Source organism: Pongo pygmaeus, chromosome 3 (genome assembly GCF_028885625.2).
Source record: "Pongo pygmaeus isolate AG05252 chromosome 3, NHGRI_mPonPyg2-v2.0_pri, whole genome shotgun sequence".
Lineage (NCBI taxonomy): Eukaryota > Metazoa > Chordata > Mammalia > Primates > Hominidae > Pongo > Pongo pygmaeus.
Window position 1 is genome coordinate 182,329,542 of NC_072376.2, and position 22,617 is coordinate 182,352,158.

General features: G+C 38.9%; 1 protein-coding gene across 2 annotated transcripts in view; it reads right to left on the reverse strand.

Moving 5' to 3' along the window:
* The window catches only part of SH3RF1 (SH3 domain containing ring finger 1), a 176,986-nt gene that overhangs the window by 24,455 nt on the left and 129,914 nt on the right, over positions 1–22,617 (reverse strand). The window contains exons 5-8 of one of the 2 annotated variants that reach the window (XM_054485177.2): positions 17,545–17,847; positions 11,160–11,270; positions 3,493–3,659; positions 2,147–2,317 (exon numbers count right to left, since the gene is read on the reverse strand). In XM_054485177.2, coding sequence (XP_054341152.1) covers positions 2,147–2,317; positions 3,493–3,659; positions 11,160–11,270; positions 17,545–17,847 — 752 coding nt within the window. The remainder of the gene's footprint in view (positions 1–2,146; positions 2,318–3,492; positions 3,660–11,159; positions 11,271–17,544; positions 17,848–22,617) is intronic. The other variant, XM_063664278.1, reaches the window with a different exon arrangement.

Genomic DNA, 22,617 nt, shown 5'->3' on the forward strand with positions numbered 1-22,617 from the left:
ATGTTGGCCAGGCTGGTCTCGAACTCCTGACCTCAGGTGATCCGCCCGCCTCAGCCTCCCAAAGTACTGGGATTATGGGTTTGAGCCAACATGCCTAGCTGGTGTATTATTTTTTAAATAAATTCTTTATCAAATATTGCTGACTTGGTAAGTTCCTTGAAGGCAGGGCCAGTGTGAAATAACTCTTCTGTATTCATCCTGTATTTGCACATGTTCAGTGTTACAGCAAACTCTAAACATCTATTTACTCACTGAATGTAATTAAGTTCAGTATAGTTTTGTGTAATGTATTTTTTTCCATATTCCAAATTCATTTAAATGATAACAATTCTGTATATAGTAACTTTCTACTAAGAAAACACTTCATTAACTTGAACATCCTTATTATTTACCATGAATGACAGAATTTACTGTAAGCACATATTCCTCTAGAGTTAAACAAACAGATTTTTTTTTTCCTTGAGATGGAGTCTTGCTCTGCCGCCCAGGCTGGAGTGCAGTGGCATGATCTCGACTCACTGCAGCCTCCGCCTCCCAGGTTCAAGTGATTATCCTGCCTCAACCTCCAAAGTAGCTGGGTCTACAGGCACATGCCACCACGCCTGGCTAATTTTTGTATTTTTTTTTTTTTTGGTAGAGATGGGGTTTCACCATGTTGGTCTGGCCTCAAGTGATCAACTCCTGACCTCAAGTGATCTGCCCACCTTGGCCTCCTGAAGTGCTGGGATTACAGGCGTGAGCCACTGCACCCAGCTATACAAGCAGAAAGACTTCTAATAATTGTTTTTTGATAAAAATGTTTGATAAAAAATTTTTTATAAAAATGTTTTCCTTCATTAACTTTATTTTTTTGTTCTTTGTTGCATTTCTCTTATCTATTACTATCATTATTTTGCACCAGGGAGGTTCTATCTGCCATTTTCTGGATGGGATGGATTCTGAATGTAGATTTTAACATACACAGAAAAGAATGTTTATATTGATTAAAAATTTGCAAGTCAAATTAAAGTTAACATTCTGTCACCATCTGCAACAATAGTGATTTTCATTTGATTAGGCTGCTGGCCAACCTATAAATCAAGGCCAACAGCTGACAAACATGTCAGTTCATTAAGCTGTTTGTTTAAAATCAGGGGGTTTGAGGAATGATTTAATGCAGTTAAACCTGGACTGTATATTAAACAGCCAGTGGTCAAAAACTAGGGCTCCCTCAGTGTTGATTTCATTACAGGTCATTTAACTGTTTCCAAGGCTTCTTTCCTCAGTGACCAAAAGCTAAACTATCTTTACATAAAATATATAAATTTTTGCATATCTAAAGCTCCTGTCACTCTATAACAGGGTTTCTTAACCTCAGTGACATTTTAGGCCAGATTATGATTATTTTTTGTGGGAGGCTGTCCTATGTATAGGATGTTTCACTCTTAGCCTCTATCCACTAAAGCCAGTAGCACCCCTAACCTCCAGCTGCGACAATCAAAAATATTTCTGGATATTGTCAAATGTTCCCTGGGGAGCAAAACTGCCCTCAGTTGAGAAAGATTTATGCTATACTTAAAATTTTTATTTCTGACTATATTATATAATTCATTGTCAGAATTCAGAGGTAATTACCAAGTTAATGAAATAAATATAAATCTAGACCACCAGGGTTTGAGTTTGAGCACTTCTTCACTATGTGATCTCAGACAAGCTGTATGATATCTCTGTGCCTCAATGTAACAGCAACTAAGAAGTAAGGTTAATCAGTGTAATGCATTTATAAATCTGCCTGCCTGGCATATAGTATGCATTATATAACACATAAGTATTAATAATATAGCTTTTCTTTGTATCAACACTATGCCTTTTCTAGTAGAAAAATGCTCAAAATGGTGTTGTTGAAACTTCTCCCATTAAAGCAAATAACTTAAAACCCAGTACATTTACTGGTAGAAACCTATAATTTCACATATATCCATGTGAAAAGTAAGCTAAAAATTTTAGAGTTAGAAGGGATTTTAGCAGATGTAGACATGGATTTTTAAAACCTTGGCTATGTAACAGGCAATTATAATGTGAAAGGAATCTGGATAGGCTGAAAACCATGGAAAAGAACAAAGCTTCTCTGTTTAGAACGTAGTAAACAATGTATTCAAAACCATACCTTGTGACTGGTGCCACATAATTGCCAGGGAAAACCCCTATCTTGCTGGTATGCATGGATGTCCCTTTGAACCAGCCATCCTGGCAGCGCTCAAACACTAAAAACATCTCCCCTTTTCTCAGCTCTAGTTCATCCTCTTTCCGAGGAGTGTATGGATATATAGCAACATACCTAGAATAGAAAATAATATTTGATTTCAGGCTGAGTAACAGACGAATCCCAAGATGCTCAAAATTCTTCCCTGGTACAAAGTGTTGAACATTTCGTACAAATGTAAACTGAAAATATAATCCTTTGATCTATAACTAGCATTGACAATTCTCCATTGAAAGAGGTTTTGCTCTCTACATTTTAAAAGTAGGCAGAGGCCTTCCTGATTAAGAACCTGTTCCTCCAAGTGTGGAAGTGACTATCCCGCCAAACAGTATTTGCATAGTGTGAAAGAATTAATGCAGTTTCCAAGAGTGCCTAACTTGCTACCAGAGATTATGTACCCACTGGGAAAACTGAGCTCTTCAAATGGCACTTGTTAGGCTTGAGAAATAGCCCCAAATGAGAACATATGGTATGAAATCCCATTGGGAAGCACAACACGCTGGCTTCTACACACAAGCTGAACCTAGAGGCTTGAGCTACACCTGCTTTTGTATGCTCAGTTCTAGGGAAAAAGACTGAATTTGAAAAAATCAAGGGAAAACAAAGTCCAGATCACAAAACGTACAAGACAACGCCAAGATGCAAGGTGACTGTGCCCGCGAACACATGGTAACTACGCAGGCAACATTAACCTATAGTTCTTACCAGTGCTCTAAACTGTTGGTATATAAAATTACACAATGCAGGATCCACAAACACCTGGCTGTATTCTGCCATAAATAAACTCTCAACAGGATAAACTTTTCTGGATACTCATTGCTGAGGACTTAAGCTTTTTACTTTCACACTCCAACTAGACCTAGATATGATTTGTGAAGAATACCTTTCTGTTATTAGTATTCTTATGCAAGAAATGAAAATAAAGATAAAAAGTTCAAACAGGAGTTGTACAAAAGAGGCAGTTTCATACACATATAATATTCTAAAGAAGCAAACTGTGTTTCCCTAAACTATGAAAGGCCTTCTTCACTAGTGGGACAGCTACCTGGCAAGCTCATGTATCAGACTCATTTTCTTTCAGCAGTTCCCTAGTTATATGCATGACCAGGTAGAAGTTTGCAGGACACAGACCGCTTGGTGAGCCATAACGCTGTCATCAGCTCATGTCACAAAGGTGTTTCTTGACCTCTGAGGTTTGGACTTAGTTTTAAATGAACACATAAGCAGTAATAGATGACACCCTCACTTACACACTGGGGCGAGTCTGAGGCCGTAAATGTGCAATCTGGTCAGTGGATCCTGCCATGGGCCTCGGTCCCATTCCAGCAGCAGCAGCAGCAGCAGCGGCGCCTGGTGGTGTGGAGGCAAGGACAGTGGCAGCCAGGAGAGGGGGTGGCGGAAGAGGAGGATTCAAAGTCTGGTATAGGAAAAACATAAAGAGAAAGGGAAAAAAGGGAACAAAATACTGATTTACATCTTCCTATGGAAGGTAGGAGAGAAAAAGAATCATAAATCCATAGAAAAAGACTTTAATGGAATCCACACAAGGCAGAATCAGCAGGCTAACTGATATGAAAGCCTGCTTCTACAAATTCATCTCTTGTTCTCCTTTAAAATCTTAAAGCCAAAGCAACCTTTTCAGCAAACAGGTAAGTAATCACCCTTGGGAGGAGGGAAAGAAAAAAAAAATGAAACAATTGCATGTAATCTTAAGATTAATAGCATTTTAAAGTATGGACTTGGACAAGGATCCAAATGCCTTTCAAGGCGGGTGGCTATGTCGTGCTGCTTGCTAGGAATTAATTTGTGATTGTTTCTGTAATCTGAATCTTAAACACAACACACAATTTAGCTGTACTATATCTCAAATCATTCCTTCAGAAGAAAATTTCCTTTGATGCCTGGTCTACAAAAAGCCCAAACAATAGTAAGCCACAGTCACTGGACCATTGTTGCTACTTTTGCTTATTCTTTTCTTAACTTTGCCAGCTTTTGAAATTTGGTACTATCAAGGCTGGTAATCTTTAACAAGTACACCAGTGAAAAGCTGCTGGTTCCTTTATGGGCACAGCCTAATGGGGTTCTGCCTACAGGATTCCATGCCTTTTGAAAATCAATGGAGCAATTGTTACCTTCTGATCTATAAACCCAGATAATTCTTTAGGGTCTGTATACGAAACTCTTGGGAAAATAGGCACACAAAGACTGCCTGAACCCCTACCTCATCTTCTCCAAATCTTTGAACCACTAGATGTAAAAACTAAGTCAAAGGAGAAATAAGAAGACTAAAGAATTTACCTAGTAAAGTGTAAATGGCTTCTATATGTCAGCATATTAACAAAATAAAGATCCAATGATTTCTAAACAGAATTTATACCAGTCATCTTATTTCTGTTTTTTGGAATAAAAATTTGAATTTCATCACCATTCACTATAATACATCTGGCTGTTAATATAGACATACATAGTTTCAGAAACATAACGAACTGAGTGGAAAAAATTTCAAATTTCTAGACATATGCTGTAACTATTCAACGCATTATGTTTAATTTTTTGCTAAAGCGACTTTCAATAAAGATTTTTCCCACACTGCAGCTAAAGTGGTTGCAGAACATTTAGTGCAGAAACAAATGAGGTGCAGAGCCACTTACAAAGTGCAAACCAGGAGAAGGCAGAGGTTAGTTCAAAAAGTTGGAACATCATGAAAATGTGCCTCACATTCTCAATTCAAAATACAGCGGCATTAAGATTTGTTATAGCTCTGGAATTTGCATGTACTGAGGCTTAGAGCCTCCAAAACCTTTAACCAGGAGAAGGGCAAGCATTTATCCTGTTAGGCTTCTTCCCAGTGACAAAGCAGAGATAAAGATAATTCTGGTCACAGCAGATGTGACCTGGACAGTTCATGGATAATAATGCATCAGCAGTTTGACAGGTGAGATAATCAGTCTACACTGTATAGAGAGTAATATACGGAGAAACTGTAAAATTACCACTTCACTGATTTCCATTTAAATCTTTCTAAGCTCAATCTCAAAACAGTGTGGCTGTGGAAAGGCAGAAAACTAATGGCATGTGCCGAAACAGAAATTAAAATAGTCTATTATAGCTTAACTTTATTAAAACAGAGGCTGTACTAATTTGACCTAAAAAGAAAAAGACAAAAATCATCTATGCACCTGACAAAAACATGTCATCTTTTGTAATACAAATAAAATTTAGTAATAAAATATAAAATCATTTCTTGTCACAAAATACACTAAGCTAAATGTTTCATGTACATTACTTTTGCAAACAGTGAGAGTTAGACATTAAGATATGGCATCAAAGGGGATATCCTGAAAGATTCCAAAGGTTCTGCCTGAGAGAAAAGAGTTCTCTCTCACTTTCTGTGGTTGAAACATAAATGGTTTAATAAAATTGGGCAGATCTTTTCCCAGGGCATGCATATTTGCATGTGTAAATTTGTGTGTATGTGAGCAAACAGATGAAGATCAAGAAACTGATTAAAATCAGATTCCTAGATGTTGCTTGCCCCTGTGGGGTTGGTAAAATGATAGGGTTCTGGTGACTCCAGAGCTGTGACAGACCAGGAAATTTTGTGGGTTGCTTTATAAACAACCTAAACCAAAATAATCTGGTGATGTGGAAGTTCAAAAGGTAATCCACTGTGTATTGTGCTTCAGGCAGTTTGCTGTCCTGCAAGACCTGAAATTTCCAGAGTAAAACTACACATAGCCTTTCATTCACCCGGAGGTGACCTGGAGTCCTGCTTATTATTTCATACTCCAGGCCAGCCCAGGCACCAGATGCCAAGTATACACTCTCCACTACAGGCAAAAAAAACAGCTATGGACCTTCTAGAAAATGACACAAAATTCACATTTTGTTAACAATATTCTGCTCACCAAAACTAGGACTTAAGAATGGTGTGCTAATGGGAAATGGTCATATTTTGCCATGTCCAGGATCTCTTCTCCTGACCCAGTGATCTTGAAAGAAGAGAAAGTGTTACATCACCGAAGGAGCATGGCCTTTGGGGTCAAAAAAACATAGATTCCAACCCTGGCTCAACCTCTTGGTGCAGTCCTCAACTTCCTTCCTTTGCTAGAGTGAGCACCCAGGGAAGAAGTGTCTTCTCTCTGAGTGGGCAGCATTTCAGAACACTGGCAGGCCACATTGCTAGTGACACTGTGAAATGAAAAGTTCAAGTATATGGGTGTGAAACCTCTCCCTTCTGGCACTCTCCCCTCTGCTTGCCCTTTCATGCAACCCGCCCAGGTAGTGATTAGATCTTAGGATCTGGCTAAAGAGAGGGGAAATGGTCCAGTACGTCTCAAGCTTGGGCCAAGGGCTACAGGCCAGCTTACCAGTAAAGTGCTTTGCATTGGAGCTTTGGACACAAGTTCAACTGAAAATAAAGGGTTCATTTCCTTTCTAATTGTCCCTTATGTGTGCATCTCCCTCATACACCTCCCAGGGTAGAAAAGTGACTGGCAAGATAGACTGAGCCTTTCTGGGTCTCTTGGGCAAATATAATTAATATTATCTAATCTATCACTATTTCTTTCTAAATGTCTGATTTCCATTTAGCCCACTTTCAACCCTACATATCAACATGTCTGAACAGTCCTTGTGTGTACTGAACTCAGAGATGCATGAATACTGGTTGATGAGGGAATGGTTCAAGCTACTACGTGGAGATGCCTGTTGAAATTGGTCAACAGTGTTACCAAGTTCAGCAGCATTACCATCTACATGCATAAATTATAAATTTATTGTTCCACATTTGATCTACAAGAAACAAGAGAGATATGTATACCAGTTAAGTGACTCTGTGTAAATTCTGTAAGGTCTCTATGTTTCACTATACCAACCTGAGAGATGGACTTAATAATTAGAAATAGTTTATGTAAATTGTCTTTCCCAGTGCCCTGGAACACAGCAGAAGCTCAATAAATAGAAGCTATTGTTATGATTAATGAGATTGTGAAGTAAGGGATTGTCTCACCCGTCTTTGTATTGGTGGCACCTAGCTTTGCAGCTAGAAGATAACAGATCCTCAATGAGCATTTCATGAATGAAAATACACTATGTGCTTCTATCCCCTTCTTAGAACAATATGATATGGAATAAGAGGTCTCAGTTCCCGAGATGCTAGAATCCTTTCCTGTTGCTGCTATGAAAGTTCTGACCATATCCTACTCTTCACCCTGATTTTTAGATCTCCTGCCAATTCCAAAGGCTCTACTTCTAACTTTCAAACTACCAAGGTTGGCAGCCTCATCCTCTACTTCCAATTCCCTGAATCCACCGACAACAGTAAATTCTGCTTAGCCTCCACCATGGCTACATATTGGCTATTCTGAGAATCTGACATCATTCAACTTTGTTTAAATACACACATACAAACATGTATGTGTATAAAATTTTTATTATTTTTATTTTTGTTTTTTTTTAGGAATAGCATCTAGTCCTGGCTGGAGTGCAGTGGCACAATCATGGTTTACTGCAGTCTCAACCTCCTGGGCTCAAGTGATCCTCCTGCCTCAGCCTCCCGAGTCTCTGGGACTACAGGCATGCACCATCATGCCCAGCTAATTAAAAAAAATTTTTTTTTTTTTTGTAGAGACAGGGTCTTTCTATGTTGCTCATGCTGGTCTCGAACTCCTGGCCTCAAGTGATCCTCCTACCTCAGGCTCCCAAAGTGCTGGGATTATAGGCATGGGCCATCACACCCAGACTAAAATTTTAAAATTTGGAATGCAATCTGTTTATAAATTGGCCATGAGTGGTATTTACCTTTATTGACCTGACTACCTTATAATACCTTGCAGTTAACCACCTCTTGGCTGGTCCAGAGGATCCGGGATTATTCATCACTTGTTTTTAAAGGCCTTCTGCCATTATGCAGAAGACACGAGACTAAGATCTTCAACCTCCTCCCCTACAAAGAGATTTTTAAAAAATCACTACTACTAATAGTTTGATGTCTGAATTAGATACATGTAATACCAGTATTGCTCATAATGTTGGATATTTAAAATTTTAACTGTTACATGTGAAATGTATGGGACAATGTTTATAACTTCATTCTGCATAAAAGATTTAAAAACCTCAATTCATGAAAAAAAGCACTGGAAATAATTTTCATTTTTTATTCTACTGGTGGCATTTATTACCTATAAATCTATACCATGAAAAGCCTGCCTTCTTTTCTACCAAGCTGTGTGCCATTGCTGTAATAGTACTCACCGTCTTCGGAATCATTTCAAATTTTAAATAGAATGCTTGACACAATTAATATAAGATGCAGAGGGCGCATGCTACTGAGATTTTCCACTTAAACCTGCAATATTAAATCTAAAACATTTCTGCCAACCTACCAGGCACTCTGAGATCTAGACATCTCCTGGGATGACAGACAGGTTTGTTTATAATTAGTTTTTCATTAAATGAAATTGGCACAGTAGACATACGGTTTAATCAACCTTCCTCTTGCTTAACATGCAGGTTTTCTTATATAATCCTAAAATAAAATGGCTGAATGTAAATTAATTTTTGTATATCCATGTTCTCTTGTGATCTGTCCCACTGATTTGCCTCAGAGTGAGCCTCCAGGTAAGAGCAACTGGCCATTTACTACATTGTATAATTTTCAGCCCACAAGAGCTGAAATTAAGCCAGCCTTACGTCTTTTCTCACTACAGGTTGAATATCCCTTATCCAAATGCTTGTGACCAGAAGTGTTTCAGATTTTGAACTTTTTTAGATTTTAAAATATTTACTTCACCAGTTAAGCATCCCAAATCCAAAAATCTGAAATCCGAAATGCTCCAATGAGCACTTCCTTTGAGCTTCATGTTTGCACTCAAAATGTTTCAGATTTTGGAGCATTTTGGATTTCAGATTTGAGATGTTTAACCTGTAATTAAATTTTCTATTATCTGAAAAGTTAAGTCCTTTTCTTTCCCTTAAGAAATCAAGTTAGAATTTTATCATGCAAGGCAGTCATCTGGAAATGAAAATATCAACTCATTGTGTACGTGTACCGTGAGTGGGAAGGAAAGGAGAGAGTCCCCCCTGGAGATGAGAGGTCATGATGGTTAAGGAACTTGGCCCTGGTCAAATATCCGGGGCTAACAGAATCTCAGGGAAACCAAATTTCACTAAAAGTTAACTGAAATTCATCTTCTCCCCAGATGAATCCAGGCATCTTCTCCTTCCCCAAGCAGCTGTACTATCAAGAAAGTTGTAATTGTTCAGGAAACATTAAAAATGAAAATAAAAAAACAAACAAAGAAAAAACACCTTTAACCTCTAGCTACAGCATTATTAACTTCCATTTAAATATAAGAACATGCTTAACTCTAAGAAGTTTTCAAAAGCCTAAGTCAAGCTAGGTAATAACTCATTTATTTATATCCCACCTTGTTTCTAAATCAGTTTTCAATTATTTATAGATGTATCAAGACAAAATAAATAACAAATAGGAAAAACAAGGCAAATGGAAAATGAGAAAGATAAAACTAGCCGGAGCCAACATTTTGACTAATTATGTTGTGGAGTCTTTGCTGGAGGGGCTACAAATCTGGCCCTAAGCACTCTAGCAGAGGGAAATAAAATCTTTACAACATGTATAAAACCCACAACCTAAAAACAAACCAGCTGCTTAGAAGCCTCCCTATTCCTGGTACAGACAGCAAAGAAAACTGTAACAAAGTGAACGAGGCCCAACTTGCAACAGCCCTCAACCAAGCCCAAAAAGGAGCTCAATAATGGTCATCCCTTTCTATGATCTAACTCTGTGAAGTAGATACTTATTTTATGGCTAGGGATACTGAGGCTTAAAGAGGCAGAGTACCTTTTCCATGGTCATATAACAAATAAATGGTGGAGCTGGGCTTCAAACCCTGGCTGTTTCACCACAGGCCTGCACCCCCATCATCGGGACACACCGACGGTATTCTCTGCAAACAGCACAACTTACGACTGTGGGCAGGCAGGGTGATGCAATGGTGTAGGTACTAGGGCAATCTTTTAATTTAATGATTTATTAAATTTAATAATTTAATCATCTTTTCTATCGTAATTCAACTCAGCACTGGAGCAAATAGAAAATATAAGCCAAAGCTTTGGCCTGGATGAGAGATGTCTCACAACTGCTAGTTCCTTGCTTACAATTTTAGGAAACAAGGTCTTAAACAACAGTCTTTCTCTACTATCGAAGGTTGCATTTGCTTGCTGCTTCCCTTTTAATTTTCTTTCCAGAATGGCCCTCTTCTTTGTATCTGTATCTCCTGAGCCTAATTCTCCCTATTATTTTCCCATTTGGATGTTTTTAAGCAATTAGCCGTTTAGACTCTATCTGTAGGATGTTACGTTTTCAAAAGGGAAATCAACATAATCTAAGGGAGCCTTCCAAGACTGAAGGTGCCTTTAGATAGCCACAGCTACAGACCACATGGATATAAGACAAGAAATTAAAGAATGAATCTTTAATGTAGAGATTTGGTATCGAACTGTCATGTGACTCAAAGTAAACCATTCACCTTCAGGACCTGTTTCCTTAGTATTTCCATAAATGTGTCTATAAGAAATAAGCAGGATCTAGAAACTCAAAAGAAATAAAGGTTAAGCTTTAGAAAATCAGGTTGAACTTTAATGAAAATTAAATGTATTTTTGAGTTCTTCTAATAGCTTCAGGCCACTGATCCTCACTGTTAAAAATTTTGCAGGATGCAGACAAGGGACTTTCTAATGTTTTGTTAAGATTAACAGAGATAATAGATGAAAGAGAGACCCACCTCACCTAACAAGTATGAACATACGCTGCAGGTGTTAGGAGGTGGAGTGTGCCAGATCAACATGACTAAATACCTAAAAGAGAAATAAAAATGGGAGAAACTATACTCACTCCAAGGGTAGCTTGGTAGGGAACATCTGATGGGAAAGTAAACGAGGGGCCAGTTGTCACTGGGCTGCTTGGGGGTGGGGTCACAATTAACCCGGTGGTACTTATATGAACCTGCCAAGAAAAGAAAAGTTATTAAAAAGAAGACTATGTTTAATACAACAGAATATACTGGCTAAACCTTAGAAAGGCAAGTCATATTAAAAAAAAAAATCTGTACTTTCTGTTATTTGGGGAAGGTAGAACCCCTTTTAGTTGTTCAACCCAAATTTACCAGTGACCTAATTTGAACCAGGCATTTTACTACATGCTGGGGAGTGATGTGATAAATACTGGTCACGACAGTGTCTTACCTACAGAATTCAACTGCCATTGGCTTTCACAATAACACATTGCCTCATTTTGTATGCCACCATGAATCAAACTGGCCTTCCAATGGTCAGCCTGGTGCTCAACTAGCCTCCTAACAATTTCCCTGAAGATCCTGTTAAGGTGGGTAGTGGCTGAACACTCACCTATCAATACGTTAAATCTATGTGAAATTCTTCAGGTATTTTGCTATTTTCAGGATCATTTTTCATGACTTCTACCTTTCGGTGGGGATGCATAATTAAAATGCAGCTGCCTAGACATGCTTAGAGCGGGCAATTACTTATAAAATCTTTAAAGGAACAATGTCAAGCCAAATTAGTTGTTTTCAAAGGTGTCTTATCCATGATACAACCCAAGATTAATTTACTAGAAAGAAATTGAGTTATTCAGGTCATTTCATTGCCTGTGTTAAGTTACTTGATCAATTTCACTCAGGTTGCATAGCAGGTCCAACTGCAGAATGCAGTGGTATTATTAGAAGCTACAGAAGTAGGGGGATTGGTTCCTGCACAAATGGGAGTGTTTTTTCCCCTCCAGTGTGAACAGAAGCAATGTGGTTGGCTGGTACCTGCCTCCCTAAGAAAACAATAACCCACCCAAAATACTAGGTTTTATAATAAAAATACAATCCCAAACATAGTTTTCTCAGTTCCCATACATTGAAAAAAAGATCGTTAGGACAAAGAAAAGCTCAGAGGTTAGTTCCCAGAGGACCTAATGGAAACTTTCAGTTTCCCACTGGGGTAGGCCCGACCAAAGCCAGGGATAATCAGCATCACGGCATGTAATTTATTTTCACAAATAAATCTATGCTATACACGGAATCTGCAATCTTTTAAAATTCATCTGTATCTATTAGTCTATATATTGATTGAACTAAAGTTTGAAACTAAGTAGATCCAGGGGATGGTACTAACAAGAGTTTCTCCCCAAACCCAGTTTCTTTCTTTTCTTCTTCTCCTTCTCATTATTTTTTATTAGACAGGGTCTCACTATGTCGCACTTCTTATTATTAGACAGAGTCTCACTATGTTAAGCAGGCTGTTCTTGAACTCCAAACCCTCATTGTCTATTTTTCCTGTGAACCAAAGTCTATTTCCAACCTATTTCTAACAGGAAAGCACACTGGTTTTCCCTTCTAGGATAAAGCCGAATGACCTTTAGCTATTGTATCCAATAACTCTATATACACAGTCCAAGGACATTTGCAAATTGGCACCACACATAAGAGGTCACCTTTCTTCTAAGATACAGTGAAGCTCACTTCAAAGTGGACATGAGGCAGGAGAATAGGGTCTGAAGGCAGGGAACCTAAGGCTGTTTCACGCTGACTTCCCAGAACTAAACTGAAAAGAAAACCTTAACTTTCCATGCTTAAGTAACAAATGGACCAAAGGCTACTTTGCAAACCCCCACCTTTTCTGAACCGCAGATGGGAAATTGAAAGTACCTCTGACTGGTTGCTTTTTGTAACCAATCAGCCATTTGCATAGGAGTGTAACTTTGTAACTTCACTTCAGCCTCTGATTGGTTGCTGTCCTCAACCACTGATTGTGGGCCAAGTCTTCGTTTGTATAGAAGTGCAACTCTGTTAATTTCACTTTAGCCTCTGATTGGTTGCTTTCCCCAACTACTGATTGTGGGCCAGCACTTCATTTACATGCGGTGAATATCAAGTGGCCAATGGGAAACCTCTAGGGAGTATTTGGGCCTGAGAAGACTCTGTATCCAGGGCCCTTGAGCCGCTGCTCGGCCTACTCCCATGCTGGTGTGTACTTTCATTTTTAACAAATCTGTTTTTGTTGCTTCATTCTTTCCTTGCTTTGTGTGTTTTGTCCAATTCTTTGTTCAAAACGCCAAGTACATGGACACCCTCCACTGGTAACAGACATTATTATCAAGGAATCCTTGGGGCAGAAAAAAACTTACCAAAATACAACTTCCTGGGCCTGACCCTATACATACCTGAGAAAGATATCATTATTGATTGACGTTTCTCTAAAAGCCCAGAGTGGGAGACAGAATAATTAGCTGTTAATGACCTCATGGTTTTGGGATAAGTCCCTTCATGTCTCTAGACCCCTGTGAGCAAGTGGACCAGAGGCTACCTAAGGTCTCTGCCATCAGGCACTTCAGGGAAGCACTGACATGGAGAATCCTGCAAGTACCCCTTCAATACAGGGCTTTCCTAGCACTGCAGGAAAGGAAGAGACAAAGTCACCAAAGAATGACTAAACGCAGAAGGACAAGAAGTAGAAGTAAACCAGTGAAGGGTGAGCATGTCTAGAATAAATGCCCTGAATAGGGACAACATGAGTTTCTGCTGGGCTTACCCTTTTCTCATGGAACTGCAAAAATTAGTTGTCTCCTCTACAAGAAAGGCTAAGTAAAGAGGGGAAGAGTTGGGGTAAGCAAAAAGGAGGTGGGGGTTTCTTGCTTTCCCTGAGGCCACTGAATACAAAGATGCCATAGAAACACTGAATATTATGAATCACTCCTCTGGAGGCCAAAAAATATCCTAAGTGTGGTCAGAGGAGGAGACAAAACATCTTGGCTGCTTGTACCACCATGTGCTTTTACAGACACTCATGTCACAGTCACAGACACTCATGAACATCTATCTGATCTGGCGACCCACCTGGAAAGCACTGACTATAAGTAATCTTCCAATTGATGTATTTGAAATTTCAGCCATCACTCAATAGTCACTAAATACAATAGCAAGCAAGCCCTTTGGCTTCCTTCTTGTCCCTTTCACCTTCCAGCTGCCAGCATTTTGGACGTGACAGTGACATCTCTAATTGCCATATAGAAACAAGGGCATAAGGACCCACTCATATGGTGTAGACATGAGCTGGAAGGTGCTGAGGTCCCCAATAACTCTGTGGACCAGCACCCAACTGCCTATATCTAGATTTCATTGGGATGAGATAAAAATGAATACTAACATTTTTAAGCCCCTTACTTTCAATTTTCTAATCAATCCAGCCAAACTTAATCCTAACTATACTAAAAAATTACAAAAATTAGACGGGTGTGGTGGCGCATGCCTGTAATCCCAGCTACTCGGGAGGCTGAGGCAGGAGAATTGCTTGAACCTGGGAAGCGAAGGTGGCAGTGAGCCAAGATTGTGCCATTGCACTCCAGCCTGGGAGACAAAAGCAAAACTCCATCTCAAAAAAAGAAAAAAAAAAGAGGCCGTGCACGGTGGCTCACACCTGTAATCCCAGCACTTGGGGAGGCCGAAGTAGGTGGATCACCTGAGGTCAGGAGTTCGAGACCAGCCTGGCCAATATGGTGAAACCCCATCTCTACTAAAAATATAAAAACTAGCCGGGCATGGTGGTGGCACCTGTAATCCCAGCTACTCGGGAGGCTGAGGCAGGAGAACTGCTTGAACCCAGGAGACGGAGGTTGCAGTGAGCAGACACAGTGCCACTGCACTCTAGCCTTGGTGACAGAGTGAGACTCCATCTCAAAAAAAAAGAAAAGAAAAGGAAAGGAAATTGCAGGCAAAGGTTAACATGTGTAAGGAAAAGGAAGACAGCAATCAGGTCAATAGCAGGGGACAGATTCAGCAATGGGCCTCAGTTAAATCTACAGCCAGGCCCTTTGCTGGGCAGGGGAAAAGGAGAGTCCTGTTTTAAATGGTCTTACATGAGCCATTTCCCCATACACACTGATCTCCATGGTTGGAAGAGTTTTTGCACGTCACAAATGCTACACATGCTCAATGCTCTACTGTGGCCTGGGGTGCCCTCCAATGTACACAGTGCCCTAGATAAGTAGTGTTTTCTGTAAACCTCGGCTGGAGAAACCAGGCTGCACTTCAAACACCTCCCAGCCTCTTCTAGAAATAACTTCTCCCTGAGGCAACACTCTGCCACTGAAAACAGAACGAACTGGAATATGGAAGGAGGGGTGGAATGGTTGAAGGGGAAACTTTTAATGGAACACAGAAAGAGCCTTGTTTCCTAAGCTACTTGAACCAAAACAAAAAAGCTCTACTTTTATAGTCTTCATTCCCAGCTCTGGTGTGGTAACGTCAGGCATGCTCACACCTGAATGCTGAGCTCTCTGCAAAAGATGAAAATGCCCAGTATATCTTCTTTTCTCTTTTCATTTTCTCTAATGCCAAAAGATTATTGTCCACTCTTTTAAAGCTATTCCCATTCTGAGCTGTCACTATTCTTGGCAGAAGCTTGTCTTTTATTTCAAGACAACATCATTGTGCAAATGTTGCTAGGTCCCAAGATAAAAAGCACAGAATCAAAATGATTCAATTTTCTCTTAGTGAGTGGCCATCTTTACTAGCTCCCTCCTTCAGAACCTTACTCAAAAATCTTTAGTTCTGAACCTTTCCGGATTAACCTCACTTTGCCCTTCCTACTCTGATCTATGATCCACGTCTATTTCTCACACGGATATGATTAGTTACATGTAAAATGACATGGTTCCCCTCTCTACCCATTTTTCAAGTGACTCATTCATCCAACAAATACATGTTGAGTGCTTTCTGTATGTCTTATGTCTGCCATTTAGAATATAATCAGTGTACAAAACAAAGACCCTTGCCTTCACTGTACTCACGTTCTAGTTGTGCATTGTGCGTGTCTTTATTTCTCAGTAAGAGTTTCATGGCCCTACCACCTAAAAATGCCACAAAACAACAATCCCACAATCCCATTCAGAAAGTGAATGCATTTAACTTGAAACACGCAGTATAAATCTAAAGGAGCAGGGTCAAATAAATGAGGCTGAGGCTGTGGCTCATACTTGTAATCCCAGCACTTTGGGAGGCCCAGGTAGGACGTTCACTCGAGGCCAAGAGTTTGTTACCACCCTGGGCAACAAAGTGAGACCCCATCTCTATTAAAAACAAACAAACAAACATGAGGCTGAGAAAAAAATGGCAAGGGATATCAAAAACTGTATTTTACATTTTCATTCTGTGGTCCAAAATAGGCACTTAATAGAATGTAAACTTTTTGAGGACCAGGACTGGTATTTCTTTCTTTTTCTTTAAGGGGACATAATTTCATTTTAATGTTTAAAGAAAAAAAAAACCACCATAGCTATATGGTGGAGCAGAATGTAAAATCTGCATGAATTTTCAAGATGAAACATGAGACTTGAAAGAAATTCCTTCTGCTTGTGACAGGCTGCTTTGAACTAGATTCTCTGACCTTCAAGTTGAGCAAAATACAGCCATCACCTAAGTGGATAATGATAGCAGCCCCGTGGCTTGGGCAGGGTTATAATTAGGTTCTTTTTGTAGTGCAGAATTAAAGCCTAACACAGCAAATTGCTATATTTTATATATCATGGTATACACAGTACCTAGAAGGGTCTAATAGTAAAGTACTCAATAAATGTTTGCCAAATGAATTAATGAATGAATGAATGCCCCAGTCATCCCATGTATTTTTATAAACCTAAGAATAATGCATGGCTATTTTTTACATACCAGTCCAAAGTTGTAATGAACTAATGAGCTTAGAAAGTATGAGGTCAATTTCTAATTTAAATTAAATGCTTCTTTCTGTCCTTGCTCTTTCTCTCTTTTTTCTCTATAATTCTGGGAAGCCTACATATTAAGGTAAGTTACATAGATAAAAGCAACTACAAACGTTACGAGTTTGGACCATGGCATCTTAAATCTGGGTGGAGATAAAGTTTTAGTTGGCAAGATCTCCCAAAGCAGTACTGTGAGAAAGTTCTGTAAGGCTGAGTGATTGCTTGGTGAAACTGGTAAGTATTATGTAACTCATCTTGTAAGTTCTGATCTTTCCTTTGAAAATGACAGAGTAGTTAGTTCTGGGTTGATAGACTCAAGTTAGCTTTCCCTTCTCCATTTTTCCACCTACAAAATGAAGACAGGTTTTGCTTCCCAGAAAAGCTACTATCTTCAGAAGTTCAAAATAAGTAATGTTTGTCAGCCAGTGAGCAAACATGTTTGTAAGTTGATCCTTTTGTGGGTGAGCTCTTTTTATATAACACTTGTTTGAGGATTTACCTGAGAAGGGGCACTGCAGGAGAGCCCAGACAGCTCGCTGATCCGTGCAGCAGCAGTGGGGTTGCTGGAGCTGATGAGGACAGGGGGGCTGATCTCCATGGAATGGCGGTTCTGGGATGCCTGGGAGGACTTGTTGGCCATAGTGAGGGAAGTGAAGGAGTGCCGCTTTTTGGTGTTCTTCTTGGTGTCGGAGTGCTTTGGGGCAGTGCTGCTCTGGGCTGCTGCCGAGGAACATTCTCCAGCATCAACTCCTGGCACAGGAGGCTTATCCCATTCTATCAGCTGCTTAGCAGCCGAGTTAAACTGCAAAAGCAACCAACAAACCAACACAAGAAGGTTAAACAATTCCTAACAATTCCCTGAGGTTTATTTCCAACATGATTTCATCCAAAATTTTAAGTCATTACTTTAAAGTTTGCCTTGCAGTGTCTGTTTTTCCCATGTGAGATATCTTTTCTCTCAATATTGGGACTTCATTGTATCTATATCACAGGTAGATATTAAATCAAGAATAAACAATTCCATTGCAAGACTGAAAGAGTAAAAGACAATTTTATTAAGAATTTCCGTAATGTCTGATTTTAAAACTTGCCAATAACGAATGAAAATTTATTTCAGCTCACTGTGAAATTTCGAGAAGAGCAATCAAAATGGTGTATTTGTCACCCTTTTTGTGACACCCTGTTGCACAATAATGGTTGGGTATTTGCTCAAAGCACAACTGAAAAATGAATGGGCAACTTTTGGGTTTGGTAAAAATGAGCAAGAAGACAAAAAATAAAACCATTCAAAATGAACTCATGTACTTCCATGTATATTTACCTCCTGCCTTTCTTTCTGTATTCTGGGAGAACCTCACAAAAAGCTGGCAGAAATTCTTAATATGTTTTTTGACATGTCATTGTATCAGCTATCATCCTATGTGCACATACTTTAAATCATAACAGGGTAAGACATGAAATTCAAGTCCTATTGGCAAGTTAACTTCATCTATCTGAAAAGCCCCAGTGTAAGAGTACCAGGGGTCAAAATCTGTGCACTTCACTGATATTATCACCAAGAAAGGAAAGAACACAAGACTTTTGTTTTCCCTAGGGTAAAATAAAACATTTCCGGAAAGCTTCAATGACAATAAGCTGCATATAACTTACCTAGATATTACAGTAATGGGAAACATAGCTTAACCTCTCAAAAAAAAAATTGAGATGCAAAATAATAAACTTTTAAAAGGTAACTTAAATATAATATTAAGGAAAACAGTGATTTTTCCATCTAGGCATTACACATTGGGCACTTCACAAATGTCTTTATATAAAATAACATCATGTACTATTTTTCCCACTTAAATTGTTCAAGCTATGTCTTCTCATCCTATTGATAAGATCACTCTACTAGAAGAACGGAAACCCTCTCGGTCAATATTTTATGAAATGAACTTGCTTTGGAACAACTGCTTCCTCACAAAGCCGTGTTAACTGGAGCTCAGCAGTCATTGCTTCTACAGATGATTGCAAATTGACGACAATTTGTTCCTAAGGCTCCTTGGGGACTCAAATTCAGGTGGCTTGTCTAATCTATAATTAGTAAGATAAATCTTTATCAAACATGACCATATCTCTTCTTCAGACTTTAAGAAGTTTCTCCACGTGATAATTGTTCAGAAATAATAGGCAGTAATGCCAGAATAACACCTGCCAATGACTGAAGTACCAATGGCGGGAGAAGGATCATAAAGACTTCTTGTGGTATGTGTTTAGGGATGAAAATGAGGTGCTAGTAAAGGGTGGCCCTATTAAAAGCATTTTCATGGCAATTGGCCAGGAGATCCAGAATGTACAAATCCTTTATTGGTCTAGCTATCCCACCTTGAGAATAAAAAGCCCAAATGAAGCAAAGTAGTGCTTTATATTATGGTGGGTGTGGCCCGAACCTCACTGTAGAGCTCTAATAAACTGCAGTGAACCATGGAGGGGTAGGGTCCTCTTTCCTGCACAGACTGGGTGTAAGGAGCCTGGAAACAAAGCAGATTGAAAAGCTGCTTCATCTCCTCCATCCCAAACACAACACCCTCATGAAATGAAGGGCCAGCGCACCCGGCAATGCTGGAGAAAAAGGAGCCAGAGAATGTCTTCTTCCACCATAAGCTTATTTAGATACCTAGAAACAAATCTTCGAAAGCGCAAACCTAATCAGTGTGCTGGAAACTGACTGATCAACTCAGCACTCCTGTCCCAGTAAGAAGGAGAGGAGGGAGTTGAGAAGACTTTCTTCTCATTGAGGCCAAAAATATGAATAGAGGAAACTATCACATCTATTTGATATCATGTTTAGATTAATTCTGGGGTCAAACAATAGGCTCCATTAGTGGTGCCTGTTTTGAAAGGTTCTGAAAAATTACTATAGTCTCATCATGGTCATACCTGGCTGGCCAAGTGTCAGTTATATATCCAACACTGTGTTAGTATTTCAGGTTTCCATATGCTGTGCTCTGGTATAAACATCTGAGGATTAAAATATTGTTCCCGATATTTCCTGCTGTTTTCTCAACAGGGCAATACTGGGTGCTTCCTTTGTGTCTTTCTTCATATAATATATTCTCCATTAAAATAAATCCACATTGAGCATCTATTTTTGGGGGGGCTGGGGGAAAAGGTCTCACTCTGTTGCCCTGGCTGAAGTGCAGTGGCACGTTCATTGCTCAGTGCAGCCTCGAACTCCTGGGCTCAAGCGATTCTCTTGCCTCAACCTCCTGAGTAGTTGGGACTATAAGTATGCAACACCACACCCAGCTAATTTTAGTAGCGATGAGGTCTCATTATGATGTCTAGCTGGTGTCGAACTTCTGAGCTCAAGAGATCCTCCTGTCTCAACCTCTCAAAGTGCTGGGATTACAGGCGTGAGCCACTGTGCCTGGACTCTGAGCACCAATTATGTGCTGAATAATGTGCTTGGTGCTAAAGATCTACAAATGCAGAGAAATGATCTCTGCCCTTAGGGAGCTTACAAACAGGCATAAAAATAACACAGTGCTTTCCATAATTTCTTATGTCTAGCTACTTTTGCTCAACAATATGCTTTTTGAGATTTATCCATATTGCTCCATGAGTCAGTAGCTCTTTCTTTTAAATTGCTGTGTAATATTCTATTGTGTAAATATACAATAATTTATCTATCCATTCTACTGCTGATTAACATGTGGGTTTTCTTTCCTCCTTTCCTGTTTTCCTTCCTTCCAATAGACCATGGCTATTAAGAACAATGCTGCTGTGAATAATCTAGTATGTGTCTTTTGGTGGACATAAGCTCCCATCTGGATATTGGGTACATGTCCAGGAGTAGAACTGCTGGACCATAGGGTTGGATGCTTAGAAAAATTTATGCAGAATCATGTGTATGCAGGTAGACACATCCTGGAGTGGTATAACAACCCAACTGGCAAGTAGAAGACCACAGTTCTAGTCCTAGCACAGCCATTACCTAACTTTGGGGCCTTAAGGGAGCCATTTTACCTCTATTGTTCACAGCTTCCTCATCTATAAAGTAAGTTGGAGCCAATGATTTTTAGGTCTCTTTTAGCTCTCCACATGTATAATGCATAATCTCACTTTAAATGGACAAGTTTCATTTTTCTATTTCATTTCTATTCCTCTAAATAGCCTAGCATATTTTTTCTGCATTTGATTTTTATGCATGGACAGTAATATTTGTTAGCAAGATGTTGTCATACTTTAAAATTACTTGAGATTTCTTCTGAAGCAGCATATATTAGTATCAAAAAACACTGCTCCTTGCTTCCTGTATCAGTTCCAGAGAAAATCATAAAGTTAAGATTATTTGGTAGAGGCATTAAGTAAATCAGGCAGAAACATAAAACAGCTTTTGCTGTAAGTATAGCAACCTTTGGTAACAATAGGAAACCAAGAATCTGATAGCTTTTAGTAGAATTTTGATAAAATTCATGTATGAATGTTTGAGCTCAGTAGTGTGAGCTTTCTGTGACATTTATCTAACCATGACCTTTAATGTTACGAGTACACTCATCACCTGCAAAATAAATTTGTATCCTAAAATACCTTCTTCCAAGCATTTGGTAAGGAGCTTTGATAAGATCTAGGTTGGATATAAGGTAAAATTCAGTATACTGGAGATAAAAGCAGGGACTCTATTTATTACTCTTAAAATTCTTATGCCCCTTTTTGGAGAAAAGTCTAAAATGTAGAAAGAATGTGTTTTTGAGAGTTATCAGAAGTATAAACAAATATGAGATGAAATACTGACAAAAATAATATCAATAATAACAACAAGGCAGCTTAAGAAATATTAAAATAAACTTTTTTGTGTATGGTTGCCCTCTTTGCTAGAGAGAATATAGCCTTTTTTTAAAAGGCGTGACTTACAATATTTTAAAGAGAAAAAAATTTTTAATGAGAACTAAGTTGAATAGTTACTATTTTATAGGAAGCTTTACAGATGAATCAGTCTGTAGCTTCTGAGCACTACAGGATACAAACAGTAGATCTGAGAAGCAATTATTTTAATTCACAACCCACTAGAGCAAGCTTGTCCAACCCACAGTCCTCTACATGTAGCCCAACACAAATTGTAAACTTTCTTAAAACATTATGAGATTTTTTTGAGGTTTCGTTTTTTCTTTTCTTTTTTTTTTTTTAAGCTCATCAGCTATCGATAGTGTCAGTGTATTTTATGTGTGGCCCAGGACAATTCTTCTTCTTCCAATGTGATCCAGGGAAGCCAAAAGATTGGACACCCCTGGTATAGAACATTATGAAGTAAAAAGTAAAAGGCCTCAGCCAGTTCCCCACATCTGTCTCTTCCCAACCCACTTCCCAGATGGATTTCCATTTAACAATTTAAAACATATCCTTCATTTTCTATGTAGATGTTGTTATATATGTATCTACTTTATTGATTTTTAACACAAATAAAACCAAGCAATCCATTCTATTCTCTCGTAAAACAATATTTCATGAACATCTTTGCATATCAATAGGGACAGGCTGATAGCATGGTATTCCGTTTTATAGAGATGTCGCCATTTACTAAGACAATATT